This window comes from Pelodiscus sinensis, chromosome 1, assembly GCF_052426305.1.
Source record: "Pelodiscus sinensis isolate ZL-2025 chromosome 1, ASM5242630v1, whole genome shotgun sequence".
Taxonomy (NCBI): domain Eukaryota; kingdom Metazoa; phylum Chordata; order Testudines; family Trionychidae; genus Pelodiscus; species Pelodiscus sinensis.
Window position 1 is genome coordinate 108,779,100 of NC_143052.1, and position 21,920 is coordinate 108,801,019.

At 42.8% G+C, this 21,920-nt stretch overlaps 1 protein-coding gene across 6 annotated transcripts in view; it reads left to right on the forward strand.

Annotated features, from left to right (window-relative positions):
• Positions 1-21,920, forward strand: part of TMTC1 (transmembrane O-mannosyltransferase targeting cadherins 1) — a 227,093-nt gene that overhangs the window by 194,852 nt on the left and 10,321 nt on the right. For all 6 annotated transcript variants that reach the window (XM_075940705.2, XM_075940711.2, XM_075940703.2 and 3 more), the window contains 6 exons: positions 6,300-6,408; positions 13,101-13,203; positions 17,131-17,266; positions 19,494-19,638; positions 20,220-20,357; positions 20,990-21,112. In XM_075940705.2, the coding sequence (XP_075796820.2) occupies positions 6,300-6,408; positions 13,101-13,203; positions 17,131-17,266; positions 19,494-19,638; positions 20,220-20,357; positions 20,990-21,112 (754 nt within the window). The remainder of the gene's footprint in view (positions 1-6,299; positions 6,409-13,100; positions 13,204-17,130; positions 17,267-19,493; positions 19,639-20,219; positions 20,358-20,989; positions 21,113-21,920) is intronic.

Consider the following 21,920-nt stretch of genomic DNA (forward strand, 5'->3'; position numbering starts at 1 on the left):
TTTACACCATAGCTTGTAGAGATACTGCAGCCAGTAGTAAAGTTGAACTTAAAGATATAAAGCCTGATTCTCTGCTGCCTTTTATGAAGTATAGACATTTAAACCTGTGCAAAGTGGAGACAAAACCCTGCCACTGGTGTAACAGAGAATTCAGATTTGGTAACATTTTCTGTCCATTTTGCACTCTCATATATGACTGCACCAGGGAAAATCAGGTCTGCAATATTTCAGACATGCATGTTACTAGTTGTATTTACACAAGGGCATTTGAAAAATGGTTCTGAGGGAAATCAGAGTCAAATTCTTCAGAATTCCTTGCATTTATATATCTACTTGATTTGGAAGAAGCCTGCTGTGCACTTTATTAGATGGCAGTACTATTGGAGTTTTGGTAAGGGGGAACTTAAGTATTTAACAGGGGATGAATTTGCTGTTAACATATATGAATCTGTCTCCCCTTCCCCTCTGGAAATAACCTGTCTATTCAAGTAGCCCTTTCTAGTGATCTAAGCTTGAGTAAATTTGTTTTAGAATCCACAAGATGGTATCTTTGCTTTTTCACCGTAGTCCCTTTTTAAAAAAACTTTCCATTTTCCTTTTTGGCCAGAACAATGACAGCAAGGGGCTAGAAGATGAATTTTCACAGGAAGTGCTGCATGATAACTATGAGTTAATGAGCTCCTGGCTTTGTTTATATACTCTAAAAGAAACTTGCATGTCATAATTTTTTGCCTTGCATAAATATTGGACAGAACTTAGTTAAACCATGCAAACAGCTTTCTCAATAAAAATCATTCGCTCCTAGACTCACCCATAATGAAAAATCACATCTCCATCCTTTTGTAGCCCATAATCATCGTGGCTAAAAATGCCTCTCTGTTTGGGTTTAATATTTCTTTTAAGTTGTGCATCATGTAAATATTTAACTCATCTCTATAGATTCAGAACTAATGAGATTTAACTTGAAAAATCAAAATAATATGGATTATTCATACTAGAATTTTTCATACAAATTTTATTGAGAGTCCACTAAAAAAGACTTAATTTTTTGTAAATATATAGGAGAAGGGAATACATGTGTATGTATGTGTTCATATCTGCACACATAACCTGAGTTTGTTGCTGCAGGAAGAGTGGGAGAAATGACTTCTTTGTAGCCCTTCAAATGTACAGTTATATAACAGGCGGTAAGCACTTTTGTCTAATTAAAAACTTCCATACTCTGTTATGGCTACACTTTCAAAGAAAAGATTAAATGCTTTGAAGCGTGTTAACTAAAATCTAGTGTTTATTCCCAGGTCCGACTGCATAGTACACAAGACTTCTAGTAGGACACAAGATTTCTAGTACAATTATTGCAGTGGTTTACCAAGACCACCTGTTCGAGGAGGGAAAGATGACAGTGTGGTCTCTTTTTTGAACTTCTCAGATTCACGCCTAAGTGTGAATGTACTAAAATAGCCCTATGGGTTTTTCTGAAAGGGACGGAGGGTATAATGGAAAAGTTAAATTAATCAGTAACTTTGCAATATTAAAAACATTTTGGAGACATAACAATTTCCTTTTCCCACTAAACAACCAAACAGAATGCTGCTTCATCTCAAGGTCAGCAGTCCAAAGATTGAGTAGAGTTTCTGATTTGAAACTCTGCATTGTACACAATACTGACAGTGAAACCAGGATTCTTGAACCAAATCATATATATTACTTATTGGCCACAGTTTTACCCCTCTCGGAAAAATATAGCTATTTTAAAACTGCAAACAGGATGGTTCAGTATTGTAGATGGATGCCAAAGGAATAAGATGTCCATAATCACTTTAACACGTATTGTCCAATTTGTTGGTTTATTTACAGATAAGCATAGCTAGAGACAGTAGATGTCTTTTGGTTATGATGTTAAAACAGGATCCTTTCCCCTGGGTTTTGGGAGCTATCCAAGTGGAAGTTAAAAGATTGCATGATACTTTTGTTGATGAGAAGAGGATAGCCCTGATGGTTTGCCTGATATATTTTCTTTTGAGGAATACCAGTTACTCTGTTAAGATTGTGTATGAGCCCCTACTGAGTGCACAATGGAGCCTGTGTTTGTGCAGTCACTGTTCTACCAGTTTCTAATGCTTCACTTTATAAAGTCATTTGGGATATTTTGAAATGAAAAGTTTTACAGAAAACTAAATCCTATGCTATTCTCTGCAGATGAAATCTATCCCAGTGCAGAGACCCCTCACAAGGCCCTGTGAATCACTTAAGATCCGTGTTATGAGTTTAAATGGTACCTACGTCACTTTGTGGAATTAATTTCACTCTCTCTGGATATCAGTAAAGGTGTTCATTCATCGGCTTGTGCTGTGATAGATAATGAATGTGTAGAATATAAGCATATCAAAAAAATTCTCCCTTTGTACCATTCAATATGAGAGTAAATAAATCATTTTTAAAATAAAAAAAACCTCTACAGCCTCAATCCTGCAAAATGCTGAGCATTTTGGCTCTGATCCAGGAAAGCATTTTAGCACATCATTAACTTTCTACTCATGTGCTTAAAGGTAAGCCTGCGTTCATGCTTGGGTATGTCAGGGCCAGAGTGCTTTGCAGCCACAGGATTGAGCCCTTTTAGAGGTTGTTGTATCTGTTCTTTTAATATAATTTGGTCTGTCACAACAAAAATATTCATAATCTTTTCCTCCTCCCCTTTAAGGAGACACATTGTTCTGGGATCAAACAAAAACAGGCTATTAAGGAAAAAAGAGTAATTAGGAGTGCATGCTTGTGGTTAATGGGGACTTTTACTGCTGTCAGGTGGATCAATTAATCCTTTTATTTCTGTATCTGGCATTTCCTACATTCCTGCCAAACCATTGATAACTTTACAAAGCAGTCATCTGTTTTAAATTTATATAAATGTGTCACGAAACTCCAGCCAACAAATCCAAAAGTTTTATAAATTGACAAACTACCTAGTCTTTAATTAGTAAGGGGGAAAATGGTTCTTTATTTGTTTTTGCTCATTTCTGTAATTTAGATTGAGTACCACTGTAAGAAGAAAAAGACTAGCCCAACTGTTTTTACTCAACTTAATGCACAGGGAAAAGATTCTTTTAGTTATATAACTAGAAGGGGCGAAAAGCCACAAATACTATCGGCTGAAATTTGCACTTTATAAACAAGATCTGGTTTCTTGGCCATGTTGCTCCTATGAAATTCAAAGCTAAGGCTGCAAGCGCTTCACATATTTCTAATGCTTCAGGAGTCCTTTGCTTCTTTTCAAAGGCTAGAATGTTCATATACCTTTGTTCGCCCATCACAAAGAAAGCTTGCTGGCTCAATCTAAATAAACAACCATAGCCACTCATTAAAGGAAACTGCTCCTTTTTCCAAGGCGAGAAATACAGTAAACCCTTCTGCTGAAATTGGAGTTCACTGTATTAGGCATTCCCCAATCATCTCTGGCCATCCCTTTCCTAGGAGCAGAGTCAGGGACTCTCCCCAGCTCAGCAATGATCAAGATGCTTGGGAATGGAGAAAGTGATACTGGGTCATCAAAATCATGAAAATATATTCCACTTAAAATGTATATGTTGTTGAATTAAATTATGACTCTGTATAGATAGATAGATAGATAGATAGATAGATAGATAGATAGATAGATAGATAGATAGATAGATAGATAGATATTTCTGCAGGATCTCAAAGTACAAACAGCTTTAAGGTTGGTAAAGCCTTTTATGCAGTATGCAAGTTTTATTATCCCCATTTTGTGGATAAGAGAAATAGGAGTGGAGAGAGGTTTCCCATAAGGGACCTATTCCAGGTGAGTCAGCGACAAACATGGGAGTAGATCCCAAGAGTCCTGATTAACAGTCCACTGTTGAAAAGCCTAAATTTTTCTTCCTGTAAGGCAAGTGCCTTTAATAATGGTTCCTCTGGGAGAGTCCCATGTCAAGGGTAGTGCATTGTGCTCTGATGAAATTGCCATTAGCTTGCCTTTGACTTGCATCTACCTCCCGATCAGGGTTCTGCTGGATGAGTGATCCATAGATTTGTCCTCGTTGTAGACTTCAGAATTAAACAAATGCAGCTTGAGTTCCATAATTTTATAAACAATTATGTTTGTAGTTTTGCAAGCTGAGAATGAGGCAGATACTGGTCACAGCCTAGATAGAGTGAAATGTTTTCATGCCATGTAGCGTACTGCAGAGTTGGCTTATATTACTTATCTGTTTTGCCTTCTTCAAGCATCAGATAATAGCCCACACTATAGCCAGACTATCACTGCAATGGAGCCAAAGGTCTTGTCCATTAAGGAAAATCCTCTTGGCTCCAAACTCCCTTATATGAGAATAATCGACATAAGGGAGAGGAGACTACGTGAGTTGTAAACTCTCAGAATTTCTGTGAATATTTTTGTTCATAGTGGGCAGATTTCTTGCAAAAACAGAGATTGGTTCCCCTTAATCTAAAGACCTTGTCAGATATACATGATATGATATCTGAGTGAATGCCTCTTGCTTCCCCTCTGCTACATGGCCTCGCGGCCTTATTGGCCCTTATAGCACTGACTCCTGAAAAGCAAAAGTTGTGTTTCTCATAGGGTGTGTCTAAACTACATGGCTCCATCAATGGAGCCATGTAGATTAGGCTGATTGGCAAAGGAAAATGAAGCCACGATTTAAATAATCGTGGCTTCATTTAAATTTAAATGGCTGCCCCACTGATCAGCTGTTTGTTGGCTCAGCGCGCTAGTCTGGACGCTCCCGTGCCGACCTGAAAGCCCTTTATCGACCACCCCGTTATGCCTCGTAGGATGAGATTTACCGGGGAGGTCGATAAAGGGCTTTCAGGTCGGCACGGGAGCGTCCAGACTAGTGCGCTTCATTTAAATTTAAATGAAGCCGCGATTATTTAAATCGCGGCTTCATTTCCCTTTGCTGAACAAACAAATCTACATGGCTCCGCCGACAGAGCCATGTAGTTTAGACGTACCCATAGATTCCCCAACCATGGCTGATCCTAGGACCTTCCCTGGCCTCTGCACCTAAGAGAAAGGTTGCATCTAATGGAAGGGGAAACAGTACAAATTAACAAAGCATCATGCTGTATTTTGGTTTGCTCCACACTTGTCAAGGTTGGGAGAGGGGGGTCAGGAATAACCAAAGGAACTCAGCCAGCTCCCATGCCTCTCCCTGCCTGCTTCAGTGCTGCCAGTGAAGGGCTGCTGCAGAGATGAGACCCTCTATTTCCATTTCTTAAAGGGATTCTCTTACCTCTTCTCAAATCACTGAGGATAAGTCTACACTTGCACCCTCTTTCTAGAGAGGAATACAAATGAAGACATTCAAAATTGCAAATGAAGCCGGGATTTTAATATCCCGCACTTCATTTGCATATTTGCATTATGGCGGTATTTTGAAATAGCGCTATTCCAAACTAAGATGCTGTTAAGACGCCGTTATTTCGAGAGAAAACTCTTCTCTTAAAATAACCCTTATTCCTCACACAATGAGGTTTACCAGTTATTTCATGAGAAGGGTTTTCTCTTGAAATAACTGCGTCTTAACAGCATCTGTTATTTTGAAATAGCGCCATAACGCAAATATGCAAATGAAGCATGGGATATTTAAATCCCGGCCACATTTGCAATTTCGAACGTCTTCATTTGCATCCCTCTCTCAAAAGAGTGTGCAAATGAAGATATACGCTGAGACTTTCCTAATAGGTTTGACCAGTTGATAACTGCAATTACCGTGAAAACAGGCCACCACTTAAGGCAACGTGTTGGGGACCATATGCGGTCATGTGCCCCCCATTTGCTGCTTGCATGGACTAAATATGCTCACTAACATCTTCTGAAATCACTGCTCTCATTCTGCCCCTTCCATCTCCCCCAGCCTTTTAACAGCACATACAGGTTGTCTCAATACTTCTCGTCCTCCCCCACTTCTCCCAATATACAGAGAAGTACTGTAGATGGAGAATAACCTTTGTGCTCAACTTTTAAATTTCCCAGCAAGCTGTAGAAATCCATCCAAGGGAATCTGCAGGTGCCAAGGTACAGACTCCCAAGTATCCAATAACTTCAGTTCTTCACTTCCGCTCCTGCTGACAGACAGGCTATAGAATTCTGTATTGCCTCAGGAGATTCTGGTTACATAGACTATGGATAGAAGCCCGGAATTGTTTATTTAGTCTCTGTTGAAAAGAACAAGACAGAGACTTTCAAGTCTCTTGAAAGTATTTAATCAATAGGTGACCTAAACATGTTGTTAAAAGAACTTTGTTTCCTTTATGACTTGCAGGTCCCAAGGGAAGAAAGAAGAAGCTGTGTTCTTATTGAGAGATTCCATTAAGTATGGTCCAGAGTTTGCAGACGCTTACTCGAGCCTTGCTTCCCTTTTGGCTGAACAGGTAACCACTAACATTTAGACTTGGATAGCTCATTCCTAGACCCATGCATGGATACAAAATCTGCATCAACCTCAGCATCTGTAGCCACAAAAATGAGCCACAGTTATCCGCACTGACATCTGCTGACGTGGATACCTGTGGATATAAAGCAGATATCCGCAAAGTTTGCAGGGTTCTAGATACAAAATTTGTATCTGCATACATATCCATATGCACAAAAATAAGCAATGGATATCTGCATCCACATCTGCAGATGAGGATAAAAATCAGATAACTGCATATTTGCAGGGTTATACTGATTCTTTCTGTGCATAAAATCTTTCACTCTTTGGTCCCCAGGCTAGCTCACAAAAGCCTTTTTAACCCATAATGTAGCTGAAATTGTATATTTGCAATGAAAAATAGTGGAGAACAATACTATTGCAATCTTAGTAATTAAACAAAACAAATGGACTAAGAAATAGTTTTTTATTTACCTTGAATGCCAGTGCTTGCACAGGGACAGGTTTAATTAAAGGAGGATGAGGAGGTAGGTTCAGATAATACCTAGCCTGCCATGATCATAGGGGACTAGACTGGATGACCTTTCAAGGTTCCTTCCACTCCTATGATTCTACTAGCCAATTAGCCCGTCATAAGACTGGATTTTTAGGTCTCTCCTCCACGTTGGTCTTCTCTCCTGAGCCTCTGGTCTCTCGCTCACTCTCTCTCTCCTCCTCCTCCTCCTACTGTCTCCCCCCCACTCTCTCTCTCAGCTCTCCTCCGCCTCCTGTCTCTCTGTCTTTCTCTTCTCCTCCCCATCCTGCCTCTCACTCAGGGGACTGCAGAGCCCAAATGGCCGTTTGGGCGCCGCACTCCCCGAGCTACATTGGGAAGCACGAAGTCCAAACGGTCGCTTGCGCCACTTGCTCCCACGCGGCGGCCTACCTGAGCGGCGCAGAAGTCAGCCGAGCACCACAGCAGGAGGCGAAGGGGGGTGGGGTGGTGACGTTCACAGCCAGGGGGCAGGGCCTGCAGCTTCTGTCATGCCGCACATCACCACCCCACCCCCCTTTGCCTCCTGCCGTGGCACTTGGCTGACTTCTGCGCCGCTCTGCCAGGCTGTCGTGGGGGAGCAAGCAGCACAAGCGGCCGTTTGGGCCCCGCATTCTCCATGCAGCACAGGCCCCCCAGAGGGAACAGCCAGCATTTCAGCATTACAGACTCTCAGACACTGGGCTACTATATATATGACTAGCCAATTAGCCCATCATAAGACGGGATTTTTAGGTCTTCTCTTCTGAGCTCTCTCGTCTCTCTCTCTCTCTTCCTACTGCCTCCCCCCCCTCTCAGTTCTCCTCCGCCTCCTACCTCTCTCTCCATCTCTTTCTTTCTCTTTTCCCCCTCCTGCCTCTCACTCTCCCTTTCTCTTCTTCTCCTCCTCCTGTCTTTCTCTCCCCTTCCCCTTCCCCTTCCCCTTCCCCTTCCCCTTCCTCTTCCCCTTCTCCCCCGCCATGGTGCTTGGCTGAATGCTGCCTGTTCAGTCGGGCTGCCGCGAGGGAGGGGGGCGGGGCGGTGATGTACACGGCTGGGGCTGGGCGTGTACATCACCCCCCCCCCCTTCCTGTCCTACTGGGGCCACCTGAGCGGCGCTCAGCTGGGCCCTGGTGCGGGAGCAAAAGGCCTGTGGCTGCACGCCCCCCCCTCGCCAGGTCTGTTTCCCACCCCGCTCCTTCCGTCCAGCCCCACGGCCCCCGATCTCCCTCCAGCTCTGCTTCCTACCCCCTCTTCCTGACGGCCCCCCGGACACCTCCCTGCCAACGCTGCTTCCCTCCCCCCTTCCTCTGGGTCCCCCCATCATCCCCTACAGCCCTCGATATCCCCCCAGCTCTGCTTCCCATCCCCCTTCCGGCCAGCCCCTTCCCCTTCCCCTCCCTGTGTGGTGCCCCACCCCGCCCCCCTTCCTCTTCCTCCCCCTCTGTTGCTCTCAGCTGAGCTGCGCTGCTCTCAGCTGAGCGGTGCTCCCGCCGGGGCCCGGTGGAAACGCCGCTCAGCTGGGGGTGGCGCAGCACGCCACAGCTCACCACACAGAGGAGAAGGGGGTGGGGCGCTGATGTACATGTCCAGAAGGCGTGGCTGTGTACGTCAGCGTTACAGACGCACAGACACTGGGCTACCATATATATGATGACAGCTGGTTTTAATACTAATTAGTTTTCAATAATTAGAAGTACTGGTAATGAGATGTCAGGATAATAAAACAACACAGTGTTGTAAGGCCATATGTCCAAAGGAAATTTCCTTAGCTGTAGTTCCCTTGACTTAGAAATGTTAAGTCCACTAATAATCGATCTACTCTGCAAACAGTTTGTCCATCCTCTTATGGTTTGACTAAGTGGAAGGAAAAAAAGATGGCCTATGCAGTTTTCCCAGATGGTAACAACTTCCTTTAGCTTTTTAACACCTCCACATTTCAAACCATACAAGATTAATAGTTGACTCTGCAATCCTTGTACTGCATACCACTTACACAAACAGACCTGTTGACTTCAGTGGGACCACTCATGCAAGTAAGCGCTATTCCACATGATTAAGGGCTACGAAGTCAGCCCCTAAACGTGCAAATCTCCTTGAGGAATACATTACAGGAAATTCTGCCAGCATTGCCCTGATGATGTATGTGCTGGGAAGGAGAAATTAGATCTCATTTTTCAGTTGTAGTCTAATTTCTTCCTTTTAAAGAAATGTATTATTTGTAGTTCTTAAAAGGAATTAAGCTCGTGGCCTTTGTTCTTTCTATTTGGGTCATACGTTTTTGCATTGTTGGTTACTTTTAACACACAATATACAAGACTTACACTGGTAACAATTTAGAAAAACCTGTGTGTAACTCTGGGGGAGGTAGCATTGCAAGAATTTTATCTTACACGTGTTTAAAAAGTGGATTGGAGTTTCTAAAAGTTGCACACTTAAGGTGCGTCTACACAGCCCCCTTAGCTTGAAATAAGCTACCCAATTTGCACTACACAAATTGCTCAGTTTATTTTAATGCTGTTTCGAAATAGCTTATTTTGTAATTTGGCGCTGTCTAAACAGCACTAACTTTCAAAATAACTCACTATTCCGAAATTCCCCTTAACAGGGATGTTGGAATAAGATGCCTGTTATTTCGAAATCTATTTAGAAATAATGGGCTGCTTCAATAGATGTAAAATAGCTATTTTGGGATACTTCATGATAGCTCCCATGAAGTGACCATGGTTATGAAAAACTGCTGTTTCTGAGGCTGTGGGAGACAGCTAAAGAAGGAGAGAGCAGGTGGAAGTGTCTTGATTGCCTTGATGCTCCACACTATGTTCCCCAATAATTTAAGAGCTATGGATGTGAAATAAGGCTTAAAGTTCCTTTGCTCCAGTAGTTGTAAAAGAGGTTATTAAGAAGAAAGTCTCATGCTCAAGGGAATTAGTACAGGCTCCTGAATTCCATGTCTTCTACGTCCCATACAAGATGGTTTTCAAACCAGAGCCGACTAAGAGAACACTTATAGAATACACAATTTCACTTAGTCAAAAGCTTCCTATGTTCTAGGCTGCACTTCTCATTGGGAGCCCAACCAACTTTTCCGATTGCTTGATCTCAGTTGCATCTCATTGTTTGTGGCATAATATGTTGCCATGGAAATGGATGTGATATATCTGAGTGAATGCCTCTTGTCCTGATGACTCAAGTCTTCAGGGTCTCCAGCTCTCACGGTTTTGTCCTGCAACACGTGATATTTGGTGTTTCTTCTTCAAACTTCATCTGGAGTCAGGCAGTTTAGTGAGAATCTCAGCTTTTATCTTTTTTTTACAAAGACATTTCTAGCCCTTGTGGTTGCAGAAAATAGCCTGCTTGCCCCCCCTTGAAAGCTCAGAAGGCAAATAAAAAGCTCCTAGGAATTTTTTGTTTAAATCTCATTTAAAATCTTGATGAATTTATCAATCTCCTGAGCTTTGGGGACATGCCTTGTGCCTTTTGAAGGGGTTGGGGTTCACGATACTGAGTGCAATACAACAATCAGGCTCTTGTGACTGTACTGCGGAACCTTTTTGGAGAAGATAAGGTGGTGTGGAAGTAAGTGCTGTGTAATGCCCTGGGCACATACCCTTCCAGATTCCTGACCGGGACTTTGGAACTGCCAAAAAGACCTCGCTAGAGATAGTGCAGTGGACCTAGCAACACTGGGACAAGATTCTGTGAGTTGCCTGTGCTTTATGCCATCAGTATTTGTACAGTACAGACATAATAGCATCCCATAGTCTATATGATATTGAGTTTGATTTGAAACCCCATTAATCCAGCAGAACGTAACTGTTTCTTGGTTTAAACGCAGCTTCTATGTGATTAGTAAACTCAACAAGAAAAAGTTGTCCACTCCCCAAAAAGAAAAAAAAGTTATAGTTGCCTGAGAAAAAAAACAAACATGACATTTTGAAGATGGACCTCTTCAAGTCTCTCTGAGCCCTGGTCTGCACTAAAAATTAGATTGGTTTAATTACCTTGGTCAGAGTTATGAAAAATCCATACCCTCTAGCAGCAGCATTAAGCTGATCTAAATTCCTGTGTAGACATGCTAGGTCAACAGAAGAATTTGCCATTTGCAGGAGAGTGATTTATTTGTGCCACCAGGAGAACCTCTCCCTTTGGAGTAGTGAGTGTCTATATTGAAACATTGTCATAGTGCAGCTGCAGTGCTGTAGCTATGGTGGTACCGCAGTTAAGGGTAGACAAGGGATTTTGGCACAGGGATCTTGTGTGAAAGTTGCCCTTATTTTTAGTTAAGCATTCATGATGCTAACTGTACTCCTTATTTTCCCTGGAAGAATAGAAGATGGTGGTAATTCCATATAGGGAGACTGTCCAAACTTAACATTTTTAAAGAGTGTTATCACCATCCTTCTTTCCCTTCTTTTCCACTGACTGACCTTTATCATGTAAATGTGAAAGCACCTAACCATGACAGTCATTTGCTTTCATCAAGCCATATTTTTCAAATGCCATTAATTTCAATTTCCCATATCTTAAATGAATATGGAGAGAAGAGCTGGTACAGTTTAAAAAAATCAATGGGCCATATTCTCCTCTCAATAGCAGCACTCTAAATCCACAGTAAGTCCAGTGAACGAGTTCTAGGATTCACTGGTATAATGACGGAGCCAAATTTGAACCTGTATTAATAAGCAAAAACATTCTAGTTCACTCCAAGTATTAGGAAATTCTGTAAGAAGATACTACAGCAACATTTTTCAATGCCCAATTTGGCACGCTATGGCAGTCTTATTTTGAAAAGTCCTTGAGCATTCAAAATTTTATAGTGTGTCAAGTGATGTAGTAGTCACTTTTGAGTATCCTGATTTAAAGATCCTTTTAACAATGCATAATCAGTCATTTGCAAAAAAATAATAATACAAATCATTGGGATTAAAGTGGTGCAGTAGATTAATAACCTTTTGCCATTTTAAGTTTAGATTGAAATCCTGGTTGTGAAAATCCCTCGTGGCTTTTTCTTCCCTATCCCATCTCACAGCTGATCAGCTGATCTCAGTTGGGCATCTCAGGAAGAAGCCATAGTCTGTCATTGCAGGGTTGTTCCAGATCACTGAGGTGTATGCAGGAATGCCAACAAAACTGGGTGGTAGAAATTTGCATGCCATCTGCCTACACTGTATTTGGCTCTGACCATTAAAATACCTCCCTTTCACAAGCATTAATAATATCACCTACAGCAAATGCATGACCTGAGAGGGGAAAGAAAAAACAGTAATTATTTCACACTCTTTATGAGCAAGCAGGTAGTTTTTTCACATCAGCTGGACTGTGGGAAGTGGGAAACTTTATAATTGCTGTTTGATCAGAATTGAAGACAGCATTCTCATTATGATGTCTGATTGCATACTCATGAAATTCATGTGGGCAATAGAATGCCATATGTATGCAGGGTGTCCCCAAGTGCATTACAAAACACGGTGTTACAGCCTGATGCCCCAGAAGTGTTGAGCACCCAACAGATCCCATGGAAATCTATAGGGCGTTGCAAATGCTCCTTCAGGTCATTTGATACTGGAGTCCCAACACTGCTGCCTGCTTTGCAGCTGCCTGTTTAGGTGAGTGAGGGGCTGGAGACAGGCGCAACACTTGGGGTTCCAACAGCAGGGAAGGAGAAGCAGCAGGCTGCAGCTGTAGAGATAAGGGGAAGAATCCTTGGTTGCCAGCTCTCCTGTTGCTTCCTCACCAGTGCACGAACAAATAGAGATGGGGGGTGCCCCTACTATCTCCCTCGCCCTCCCCATGCACACCCCTAACCACTGGAGCTGAGTGAATAATTGATTTTGGCCAAATTTACAGGCAGTTGTTACACCATTACCACAGCTATCTCCTGTTGTGAAAGTCTGAGGAAGTGCAGGCAGACCCTAGTACCCCCATGAGGTAACAATTGGCAAATGATGACTCTGTGGGTGAAACCCTAGCCACGCTGAAGTCAATGGAAAAGCTCCCATGGACTGAGAGGACAAGAGTTGACCCCACGCACACAGCTTCCTGACTATAGAGATGAGATGACCTGGATTGATGAAGTTCTGTGCTACGATAACCAGGCATTTCCATGAAATCTCTGTATGCAGCCAATAGTACCAAAGCTGGTATCACCACTAATCACAAATCTTCCTCTGTTTAAGGAACAATTCAAAGAAGCCCAGGAAGTTTATCAGGCTGGGATAGAGAATTGTCCAGAGAGCTCTGATCTGCATAATAACTATGGTGTTTTCTTAGTTGATACTGGTAAGTGAGATGGTGATAGCAGATTTATTTTCTTGCTTACTGGCTGTGTTGAGAGGGTCTGGATTATTTAGTAGTGTGTTTTCTATAGATTGTCGAGGGCTCCCAGAGCAGAGGATAAGACATGCTTTCATTGTAGTTTGTAAAAGTCCAAATAAAATACATATTCGCTCTGTTCTCTTGAAACTGACCAGAGTGCTTGAGGTTTGAACAGTTTTGGAACAAACACTAACACAGTACAGCAGTGGTTCTCAGTGTGTTTCCTGCCGCATTTGTCTCATCCAGCCAGTGCATCATGCAGTAGCCTGATGTCTTTGTGATAATTTCCCCAGGAACACATGACCACTAAAAGTCACAGATTAGCGGGCACACATGTTACTTTTGCAGTGGTTTGTGACTCTGCTCAGTGGCAAAGTTGCTTTGTTGGCTGTGGGAAGCAGAACACCACTGTTGTAAATTAAACAAAGCTTTGAAATTACAAAACAAAAAATATATGACTTGTGGGGAGAATGGATTTCTCAGCGGATTGGTAATGGGATACAGAGCCTTTTACTTCTATGCTGTTGGGTCAAATCCAGCTTCCGTGGCCCCTGGCAGTTCCTGGCATCCACATAATAAAAATCTCCATCCCAACTGGCACCTTTTGCTGACAGTTTGAGGAGGAGGGCCAAGTTTAAACAGCCACAGAAACTAAACTACCCTCTCGCTGCTAGTAATGGTCCCTGCAGAATCAGGCTGAGACACTGATGAAGTGCTGCATACTAAGCTAGCATAGCCCATTCTGTTCTTCGGACTCTACTGTTGTCACATCTCAACATTACAAAGAAGAAGACTCAGTTATAATTTGGAAGGAAGTTCTCTGAAAGCCAGAATCTTCCAGGAAGTTTGTTCATGATGCTGTCGGTAGCATTCTTGCCTCTGAGTTAGTACTGATCCCATACTCTTGTATGATGTTACTGGCCGTCCTGCTGCCATCAATATAAAACAAACATGCTGAGTACCCGTGGCCATGAAAGAAACCATGGTGTTAAGTGCAGAGGTGTAGATTTTAATCTTGTGTCTTGGCAAAATTCAATCTTCCCTTCCAGTCCTAAACTATTGTGTGAAGCTGCCAAGAGGTTCTATTCCATCCAAGTCTGAATAAAATCAGACAATAAAGTTATGAATGTTTGAAACATGGCTACTGCACTTAGGCAGTGGAAAATTGCATTAAGGCACAGGATGTATCTTCACTGAAAGTTAATTTGAGCATTCTACACTCAAGTTGACTCCTCTCCAGTCAACCTGCCTTGAGTAAGAGTGGCCATGCTGCAAATAACACTCCATGCTGCAGAGAGTGATTGGATTAGCAGCTGATGAGATGTGTTAATTTGACCTCAAATCTGTCTGATTCTTGGGCCATCTAATTCAAATTCGAAGCATTTGAATGTGGCTGTCCTTAAGCCACATGTTGTTTTGGTGTGAATGGGCCTCAAGTTAGGGGCAACATGAGTTAAAACTCTGCAGTGAACACAAACCCTCAGTGGGCACACTAGTAAGAAGAAGCACTATTCCCACCTGTGTAAGTGTGACCATATTAAGTGAGCACATAATATGCAGGCATCAGTTCACCGTAAAACTTAAGTTTTCTAGTTAGATGTGACTGAAGTACTTATGCTACTATAAACATTAAAAAACAACAAAGGGTCTGGTAGCACTTTATAGACTAACAAAATGTGTAGATGGTATCATGAGCTTTCGTGGGCACAACCCACTTCTTCAGATGTGGCCACGAAAGCTCATGATACCATCTGCATGTTTCGTTAGTCTCTAAAGTGCTACCAGACCATTTGTTGTTTTTTAAGTTTATACTTTACAGACTAACTCGGCTACCCCCTGAAGCTTATAAACATGAAGGCACTTTAAAGATGGGATCTTCTAAAGCATTCATTGTTCTCCTGCTCATCAGTGGGGGTAGAGTTAGGCCATCACTAACTTACTGTTGGAATGCTTCCCTAAAGTGTGATGTTTGCTTCTGGCTTTGAGGCATTTCAAGTGCTTATGAGTCTCACTATGGAATACTCTTGCTTGCCTTTAAAAATTCAAGGAAATAGAACAGAACAAGTGTATAATGGAACTTTAATGTTATACGGATAGGTATTTCCTACCTTTTTGTGACCAAATGTAGGTTCTAGCCCTGTTGCACGTGTACTGTTTTTTATTCCTATTTTTTTTCCTGGCTAAAAATGGGGTTTTGATATATTGCTGTTCATTGTGAAATGGTTTGCCATAAAACACGTGAAGGGACAGACCTTCAGCAGCTGCTGTTTTACACCAGCCAAGGAGCTGGCCCAAGATATGCAACATTGATGAGTTCTCTACTGAAGCTTTCATATTTGTGTTGTTGGGTTGCTGATGAGTTCAACTGTACCTGTGCTTATTTTGTACTTACTATGTGTGGGTGCATACAGCATGGTGAGATCCTTCAGCTACATGAAAGGCTATATGCAAAATTATTATAAATATAAATTCCCTCCCCAGAAAGGTCTGGCACCTTTTTCAGCACAAAATGAACTTCAGCGTTTTAAGCACAAAACATAGATGAATGTTGATAGCTTTTCAAGTAACTTGAACAATATTATGCTTTGCATTTGTGTCTGATCTAGTGGATTTCAGAATTACATTTGCTATTTTGTGTATAGATAGGTAAAATGCAGACACATAGTGCCACCTAATGGTTCCTCTGACACATAGAAATCTTGATTATATTCTACAAAACAATTTTCTACCAGTAAATTCTAAACCAGGGAAATAACTACAGCAGGGTGTTGGAAGTGATCTGTTGGAGTTTGCCATAGGTTCCTTTTGAGTCCTGAGTGCAGAGGTTGTGTTGTACCCTCAGTAGCCTACCATGATTGCAAACTGCAGGGTAAGTTATTGGTATCTACCTACGGCTGCTGGATTTGAATCTGTTTTTTTTCCAAATATTAAAAATGCATTTTTGTCCAATGTAGCCTTCACAATAATAATCTGAGTGGGGAAGAAGTGATAACTAATGATAACCTTTCTCTAAGTTTTGACTACAGGCAGTCCCCGGGTTACATGGATCCGACTTACATCGGATCCCTACTTACAAACGGGGTGAGGCAACCCCGCACTAGCTGCTTCCCCCCAGCAGACCAGGGAGACGCGAAGCTAGCGCCCCCTCCCCCCCCCAGCAGACTAGGGAGACGCGGAGCGGCTTTTCTCAGCAGACACCTCAGCTTGAGAATAAAGGACTGAGGGAAGTGAGGTGTGGGAGAATAAATCTGAGCTCTGGAGAAATGTTTGGCTAGAGTTTCCCCTACAATATGTACCAGTTCCGACTTGCATACAAATTCAACTTAAGAACAAACCTACAGTCCCTATCTTGTACGTAACCCGGGGACTGCCTGTATATTTATTGTTAAATTAGTTTTTCAGTTACTATTTTCCTTTTTCCAGATGCCTTGGATTTGAGAGACTTGTTCTCAGTGCCCCATCCTATAAGCACAACTATACTTTCAGCTGCTGCTGGTAATCCAGTTAGTTGCTTGCTGATTCCACTTTCTATTGGAGAAAAACATGTTTCACTCAGGAGCAAAATTCATTTTAAAACCTGAGCTGTTTGTCCTGTCTACCTTTGTTTGCAGCCTCTGTCCTTTACAGCTGAGTAAATTTGTGCCTAAACCCAGGCTGCTAGATCTCATTTTGCTCTAAATCTTTTATTTGAATGGCAGTTTTCCGTTATGCATAATTTCAAGAAGAGATGAGACAGGATTTCTCTTTCCCACCTTCAAAGTACCCTGAACACAGAGCAAAGGAGTATTTCGCACGTGATGATGATTATCCAAAAGAATCAAAGTGTGCTTTAGAGCTGAAACTTTTAAGACTTCCATGAGGCACCAGCCTAACAGCCTTTTGCTTTTGCAGGAGCTCCCGAGAGAGCAGTGTCTCACTACCAGCAGGCCATCTGGCTCAGCCCCAACCACTACGTGGCCATGGTGAACCTAGGCCGTCTCTACCGCTCTCTGGGTGAGAACAAAGAGGCGGAAGCTTGGTACAAACGGTAAGTAACAGAAATGGGATGAAACTTAGTCGTGCAAAGTGTGGTTGTGACCTTAGGGATTAAAAACAAGAATTTTTCTTCTAAGCTGGGGATGTATGAGTTGGAAGGAACAGAGGAGGAGAAAGACCTGGCTGTTCTGCATGATCTCAGGATGACTACAAGCTGCAAATGTGATGCAGCCAGGAAAAAAGGCTAATGCAGTGCTAGGATGCATCAAACAAGGTATTTCCAGTAAAGATAGGAAAGTGTTATTACCATTATACCAGGCACTGATGAGACCTCCTCTGGATCACTGCTCTCTCATGTTTCTCTCTCATTCTGGTCTCATATTTACAAAAGACAACTTCAAATAGGAACGAGCAGAGAAAGGCTACTTGGACAATCCAGGAATGGAAAACCTCCCCTATGAGAGGAGATTTAAGCAACTTGGCTTATTTAGCCTAGCCAAACAAAGGCTAAGGAGAAATATGATTGCTGTCTCTACAGACATCAAAGGAAAAACATCAGGGAGGGAGATAAGTATAAGTACAAATGAATATAAATTGGCCATCCATAAGTTTAGGCTTGAAATTAGATGAAGGGTGTTAACCATTGCGGGAGTGAAATTCTAGAGCAACTTTCCAAGGGGAGTAATGGGGGGGATACAACGTAACTTCTTTGAAGATGAAGCTTGGTAAGTTCATGGTGGGGATGATATGATGAGGTTGCCTAAAATGGCACATGGCTCATCCATGATTGCTATTAGCACATGTCTCCAGAGTCAAGCGACGGATGCTAGATGGGGAGGGCTCTGAATTACTACAAATAATTCTTTCTCCAGTGTCTAGTGGTGGGTCTCCTTCTATGCCTAGGATCTAACTCATCACCATATTTGGGTCAGGAAGGAATTTTCCCCGGGTCAGTTTGGCAGAGACCATGTGGGTTTCTCCCTATGTCTGTAGCATAGTGCATTGGTCACTTGTGGGTTTGAACCAGAGTAAGTGGTGGATTCTCCATATCTTGAATCTCTAATTCAAGATTTGAGGACTTCAGTAGCTCATCCAAAGGTGAGGGACCTGTAATAGGAGTGGGTGGGCTAGGTTCTATGGCCAGTGATATGCTGGTCAGAATAGTTGGGGGTCAGCAACCTTCTGCACACGACCCATCAGGGTAATTCTCTGTTGGACCACGTGACACTGTGCTGATATTAACCAGCTGCAGGCACAGTCCCCCACAGCTCCCAGTGGCCACAGTTAGCAATTCCCGGCCAATGGGAGCCGTACACAGCAGTGGCTAGCATGTCCCTGTAGTCCACACCTCAGCCTGCAGCTTCCAGTGGCCATGGTTCACTGTTTTAACCTTCTGTGCAATGTCAGGTTTTTTTCACTCCTTCCCTCCGAGTGTCATGTTCACCATGGCTGCTGTGCCTGGCTGGGTTTTGAGAGTACCCAGAGCCCTGTTGTTCAGCTGACGATCAGCAGGCCAGGATTGTTCAGCAAGTGCTGTGCTATGCTCCTCTTGGGCCCCACCCCAGGTCATCCTCTGCTGTTTCCAGCTGCCGGGTGTTGCTGTGTAGGAGATCAGTGGTTTCTGGTTGTTATCAGTAAACTGTTAACACAGTTCACATGACACTGAAAGCATTCCAGAGAGGGAGGGTTGCATGTGAGTACAGAACTGCCATGCAATTTTGAGCCAATTTTCCTTCAGGAATCCAGGCTCTCCTCCGGGAATCACCTGTTCTGCAATATAGCACTGCCTTATGTGTGGAACAAACAGTTTCTTTGTGGTTTGCCTCCCAGTGCATAAGAGAGGATGGACGGTCCTTGAACTCCTTGTTGGAACACCTCCCGGCATTTTTGCTCTCATCCCACAACCACTGGTGCTGGAACTGTCTTTATAGTGGGGGTGCTGAAGGCAGAAACCATCTATTCAGGATGATATCTCTACTTCAAGCCAGGGGCTGTGATGGCATCCCTAGTTCTAGCACTCTATATTCCCTTTGGAGCCAGTCCCCTCTGCTCCTTAGCGGGCCAGTGAGACTTCTGTTGGGACGCTTCCTTCTCCCATCAGGGATTCTGAATGCTGCCTCTACAGCTCTTCCCTTCTAGGCTAGCTTGGAGCAAAAGGTCTGGCTGGACCACGTCTCAGACTCTGGTCTGGCAATACAGAGCACTAACCTTTCCAAGGCAAATCTCATAGCAAATCATACTCTTGTCTTACACGATCTTTCATTCTTCCCAACATGTAGAGCGTTGAAAGTATCGCGGAAGGCTGAAATTCTGTCCCCCCTTGGAGCTCTCTACTACAACACGGGACGATATGAAGAAGCTTTACAGGTTTACAGGGAAGCCGCAGCACTGCAGCCTTCAAACAAAGAGATTCGACTGGCACTGGTGAGTGTCTGACTAGAACGTTCGTGATGTTAGTATTTACTAATATTATCCATGGCACTTGGGTTTGAGGGGGTTCTGTCACAGCCTGGTGCTCTTTCCACTTGTCTGATAATTACTGTGAACTTTTGCTAGAGCAAGGAACTGCGAGTCTTGGTTTTAATTTTGTACTGAGGCAGAAAGGGTTTGTCCCCATCTGTCTCAAAGCCCAGAAAATTGCCATTCTGTTCTTTATTCTTGTAACCGCCACTGTTCTCACTGAGGAGAGCCAGGAGCACCAGCCTGGCCTGCTTCTTGTTGATTGGAGGGGACATTATTGAGTGAAGCCCAGTCCTCTTTGTTCTCTCCTCACGGTGCTGCTGAACCACTGCCAGTTAGCACTCTGCCCTCCTGCTGTGCCAGAAAGCAGGATGCCAGGAATAGAAGCTGAATCCCATGGCGTGGCAGTGCATGATAGCTAGGACGCTCTACTGACTGATTTTACCAGCTGAGCAGACTTGTTTTCCCAGCTCTTTTGACAAGTGTGTGATCAGAGAGGGTTGTCATAAAAAGGGATGAAAACTCTGTTTACTACTGGTCTCTAGGCCCAGGTTTTAGCAATGATGGGACAAACAAAGGAAGCTGAAAAAATGACTAACCATATTGTGACAGAAGACGCCGAGTGCTTAGAATGCTACCGCCTTTTATCAGCTATCTACAGCAAGCAGGAACATTACAGCAAGGTACAGTGGAATCTGTATGCTGCTGTGTATTTGTGTCTTTCCCTCTCTCACACGCACACACACATTTTCTTTCTCTCTTTCTCTGTCTCAAAAGGTTTGGGATAAATTTTAATCTCCGAACAGCCAAAGGTTAGATCCTGTCCTGATAGATGTGTAGCAAGGGGCACAGAACTACATTAGCATTTGTACATGCACAATAGCTGAATTGCTTTATCATGTTTCCATTCATCTAGATTGGTGTTTCTCAACTTTTTTGATAGCAGGGCCTACCTGGCTGCATTCCTGAATTGTGGCTGGAAAATCTCAGGGCCTGGCGCCAATTTATGGACTAGTAGTTGAGAAGCACTGATCTAAGGAATAGGATTGAAGGCTACATTTGATTTTTTTTCAGAGATGTTGAATACTCAGTTCTTACTGACTCTAGTTGAAGGGGATTGGTCAGCATCTTTGAAAATCAGGCTGGGAGGTGCTAGAATTTCAGTTTCTGAATGTGATTTAAGTCCAGGGACAAATAAAAATTGGGGAGTAGGGGTGGTGGTGCTGCTCAGTTGCTCATGTGCTTAAATAACACTGTGATGGCATAGCATAAGAACTTGAACAGGATATAGTGTCCTTTCTCTCTTTTTCTGCAGGCCCTTGAAGCTATAGATAAAGCTTTGCAGCTAAAACCAAAGGATCCAAAAGTCATATCGGAACTCTTTTTTACTAAAGGAAATCAGCTAAGAGAACAAAACCTCCTTGACAAGGCGTTTGAGGTATAAGAAGTAACAGCTCTAAAGCACATGGTTATGTTTATATAGTTCAAGAACTGAGCTCACTAGTTGTAATTTGGTAGGTGAGATGTGTAACTAAGGAGTATCTCTCTACCTCTGTGAAATCAGTTTTAAGTCCTGAATCATGAGGTTTAACACCGGGTCCAAATTTTCTGTTACAATTAACTACAATTCTGAGTATTCTTGTCCATAAATTTCCGGATGTGCTTTGAATCCTTTTTGTGTTACAATTTCCCAAAAAAACAGATGTTCGTTAGAGTTCAGACATTTTTAACTTTTCCCCCACATTTGTAGAAACAAAATAAAGGGGGAGGGAAAGCTCCCATAGGTCTTTGTTAAATCTGCATACAGGTGTCCATGCTATAAAGAGAGATTGCAACCATTCAGTGGTTAAAACCTTGCCAATGTTCTCTCCACCTCTACTGCTGGCGGGGAGTCAGGGAGATGTTTTCCTCATCAGAATGTATATTATGTGCAGAAGGTAGCTGTACATTTCAGAACATCCCTGCAGCTCAGGATTAGCAGAAGATAATGCACTGCCCTGGAAATTGCCTTGATTATTCCCTGCAGGACTCTGCAGGCAAAGCAAATTCCCCCTGATAAATCCTTCTGGGAAATGGTCATTTCATTTGTTTCCATTTAAGTCTCTGAAACTCAATGCACAATGTGCATGTAAGAAAAATCAGGAAAGAATTCAGCTGTATTTGAAAGGGTTCGGTTGGGGATGTCATTTCCCCCCTTAATATGGCATTTAGTCAGAAGCACAAGCATCTTATTCTGAAGACATTTC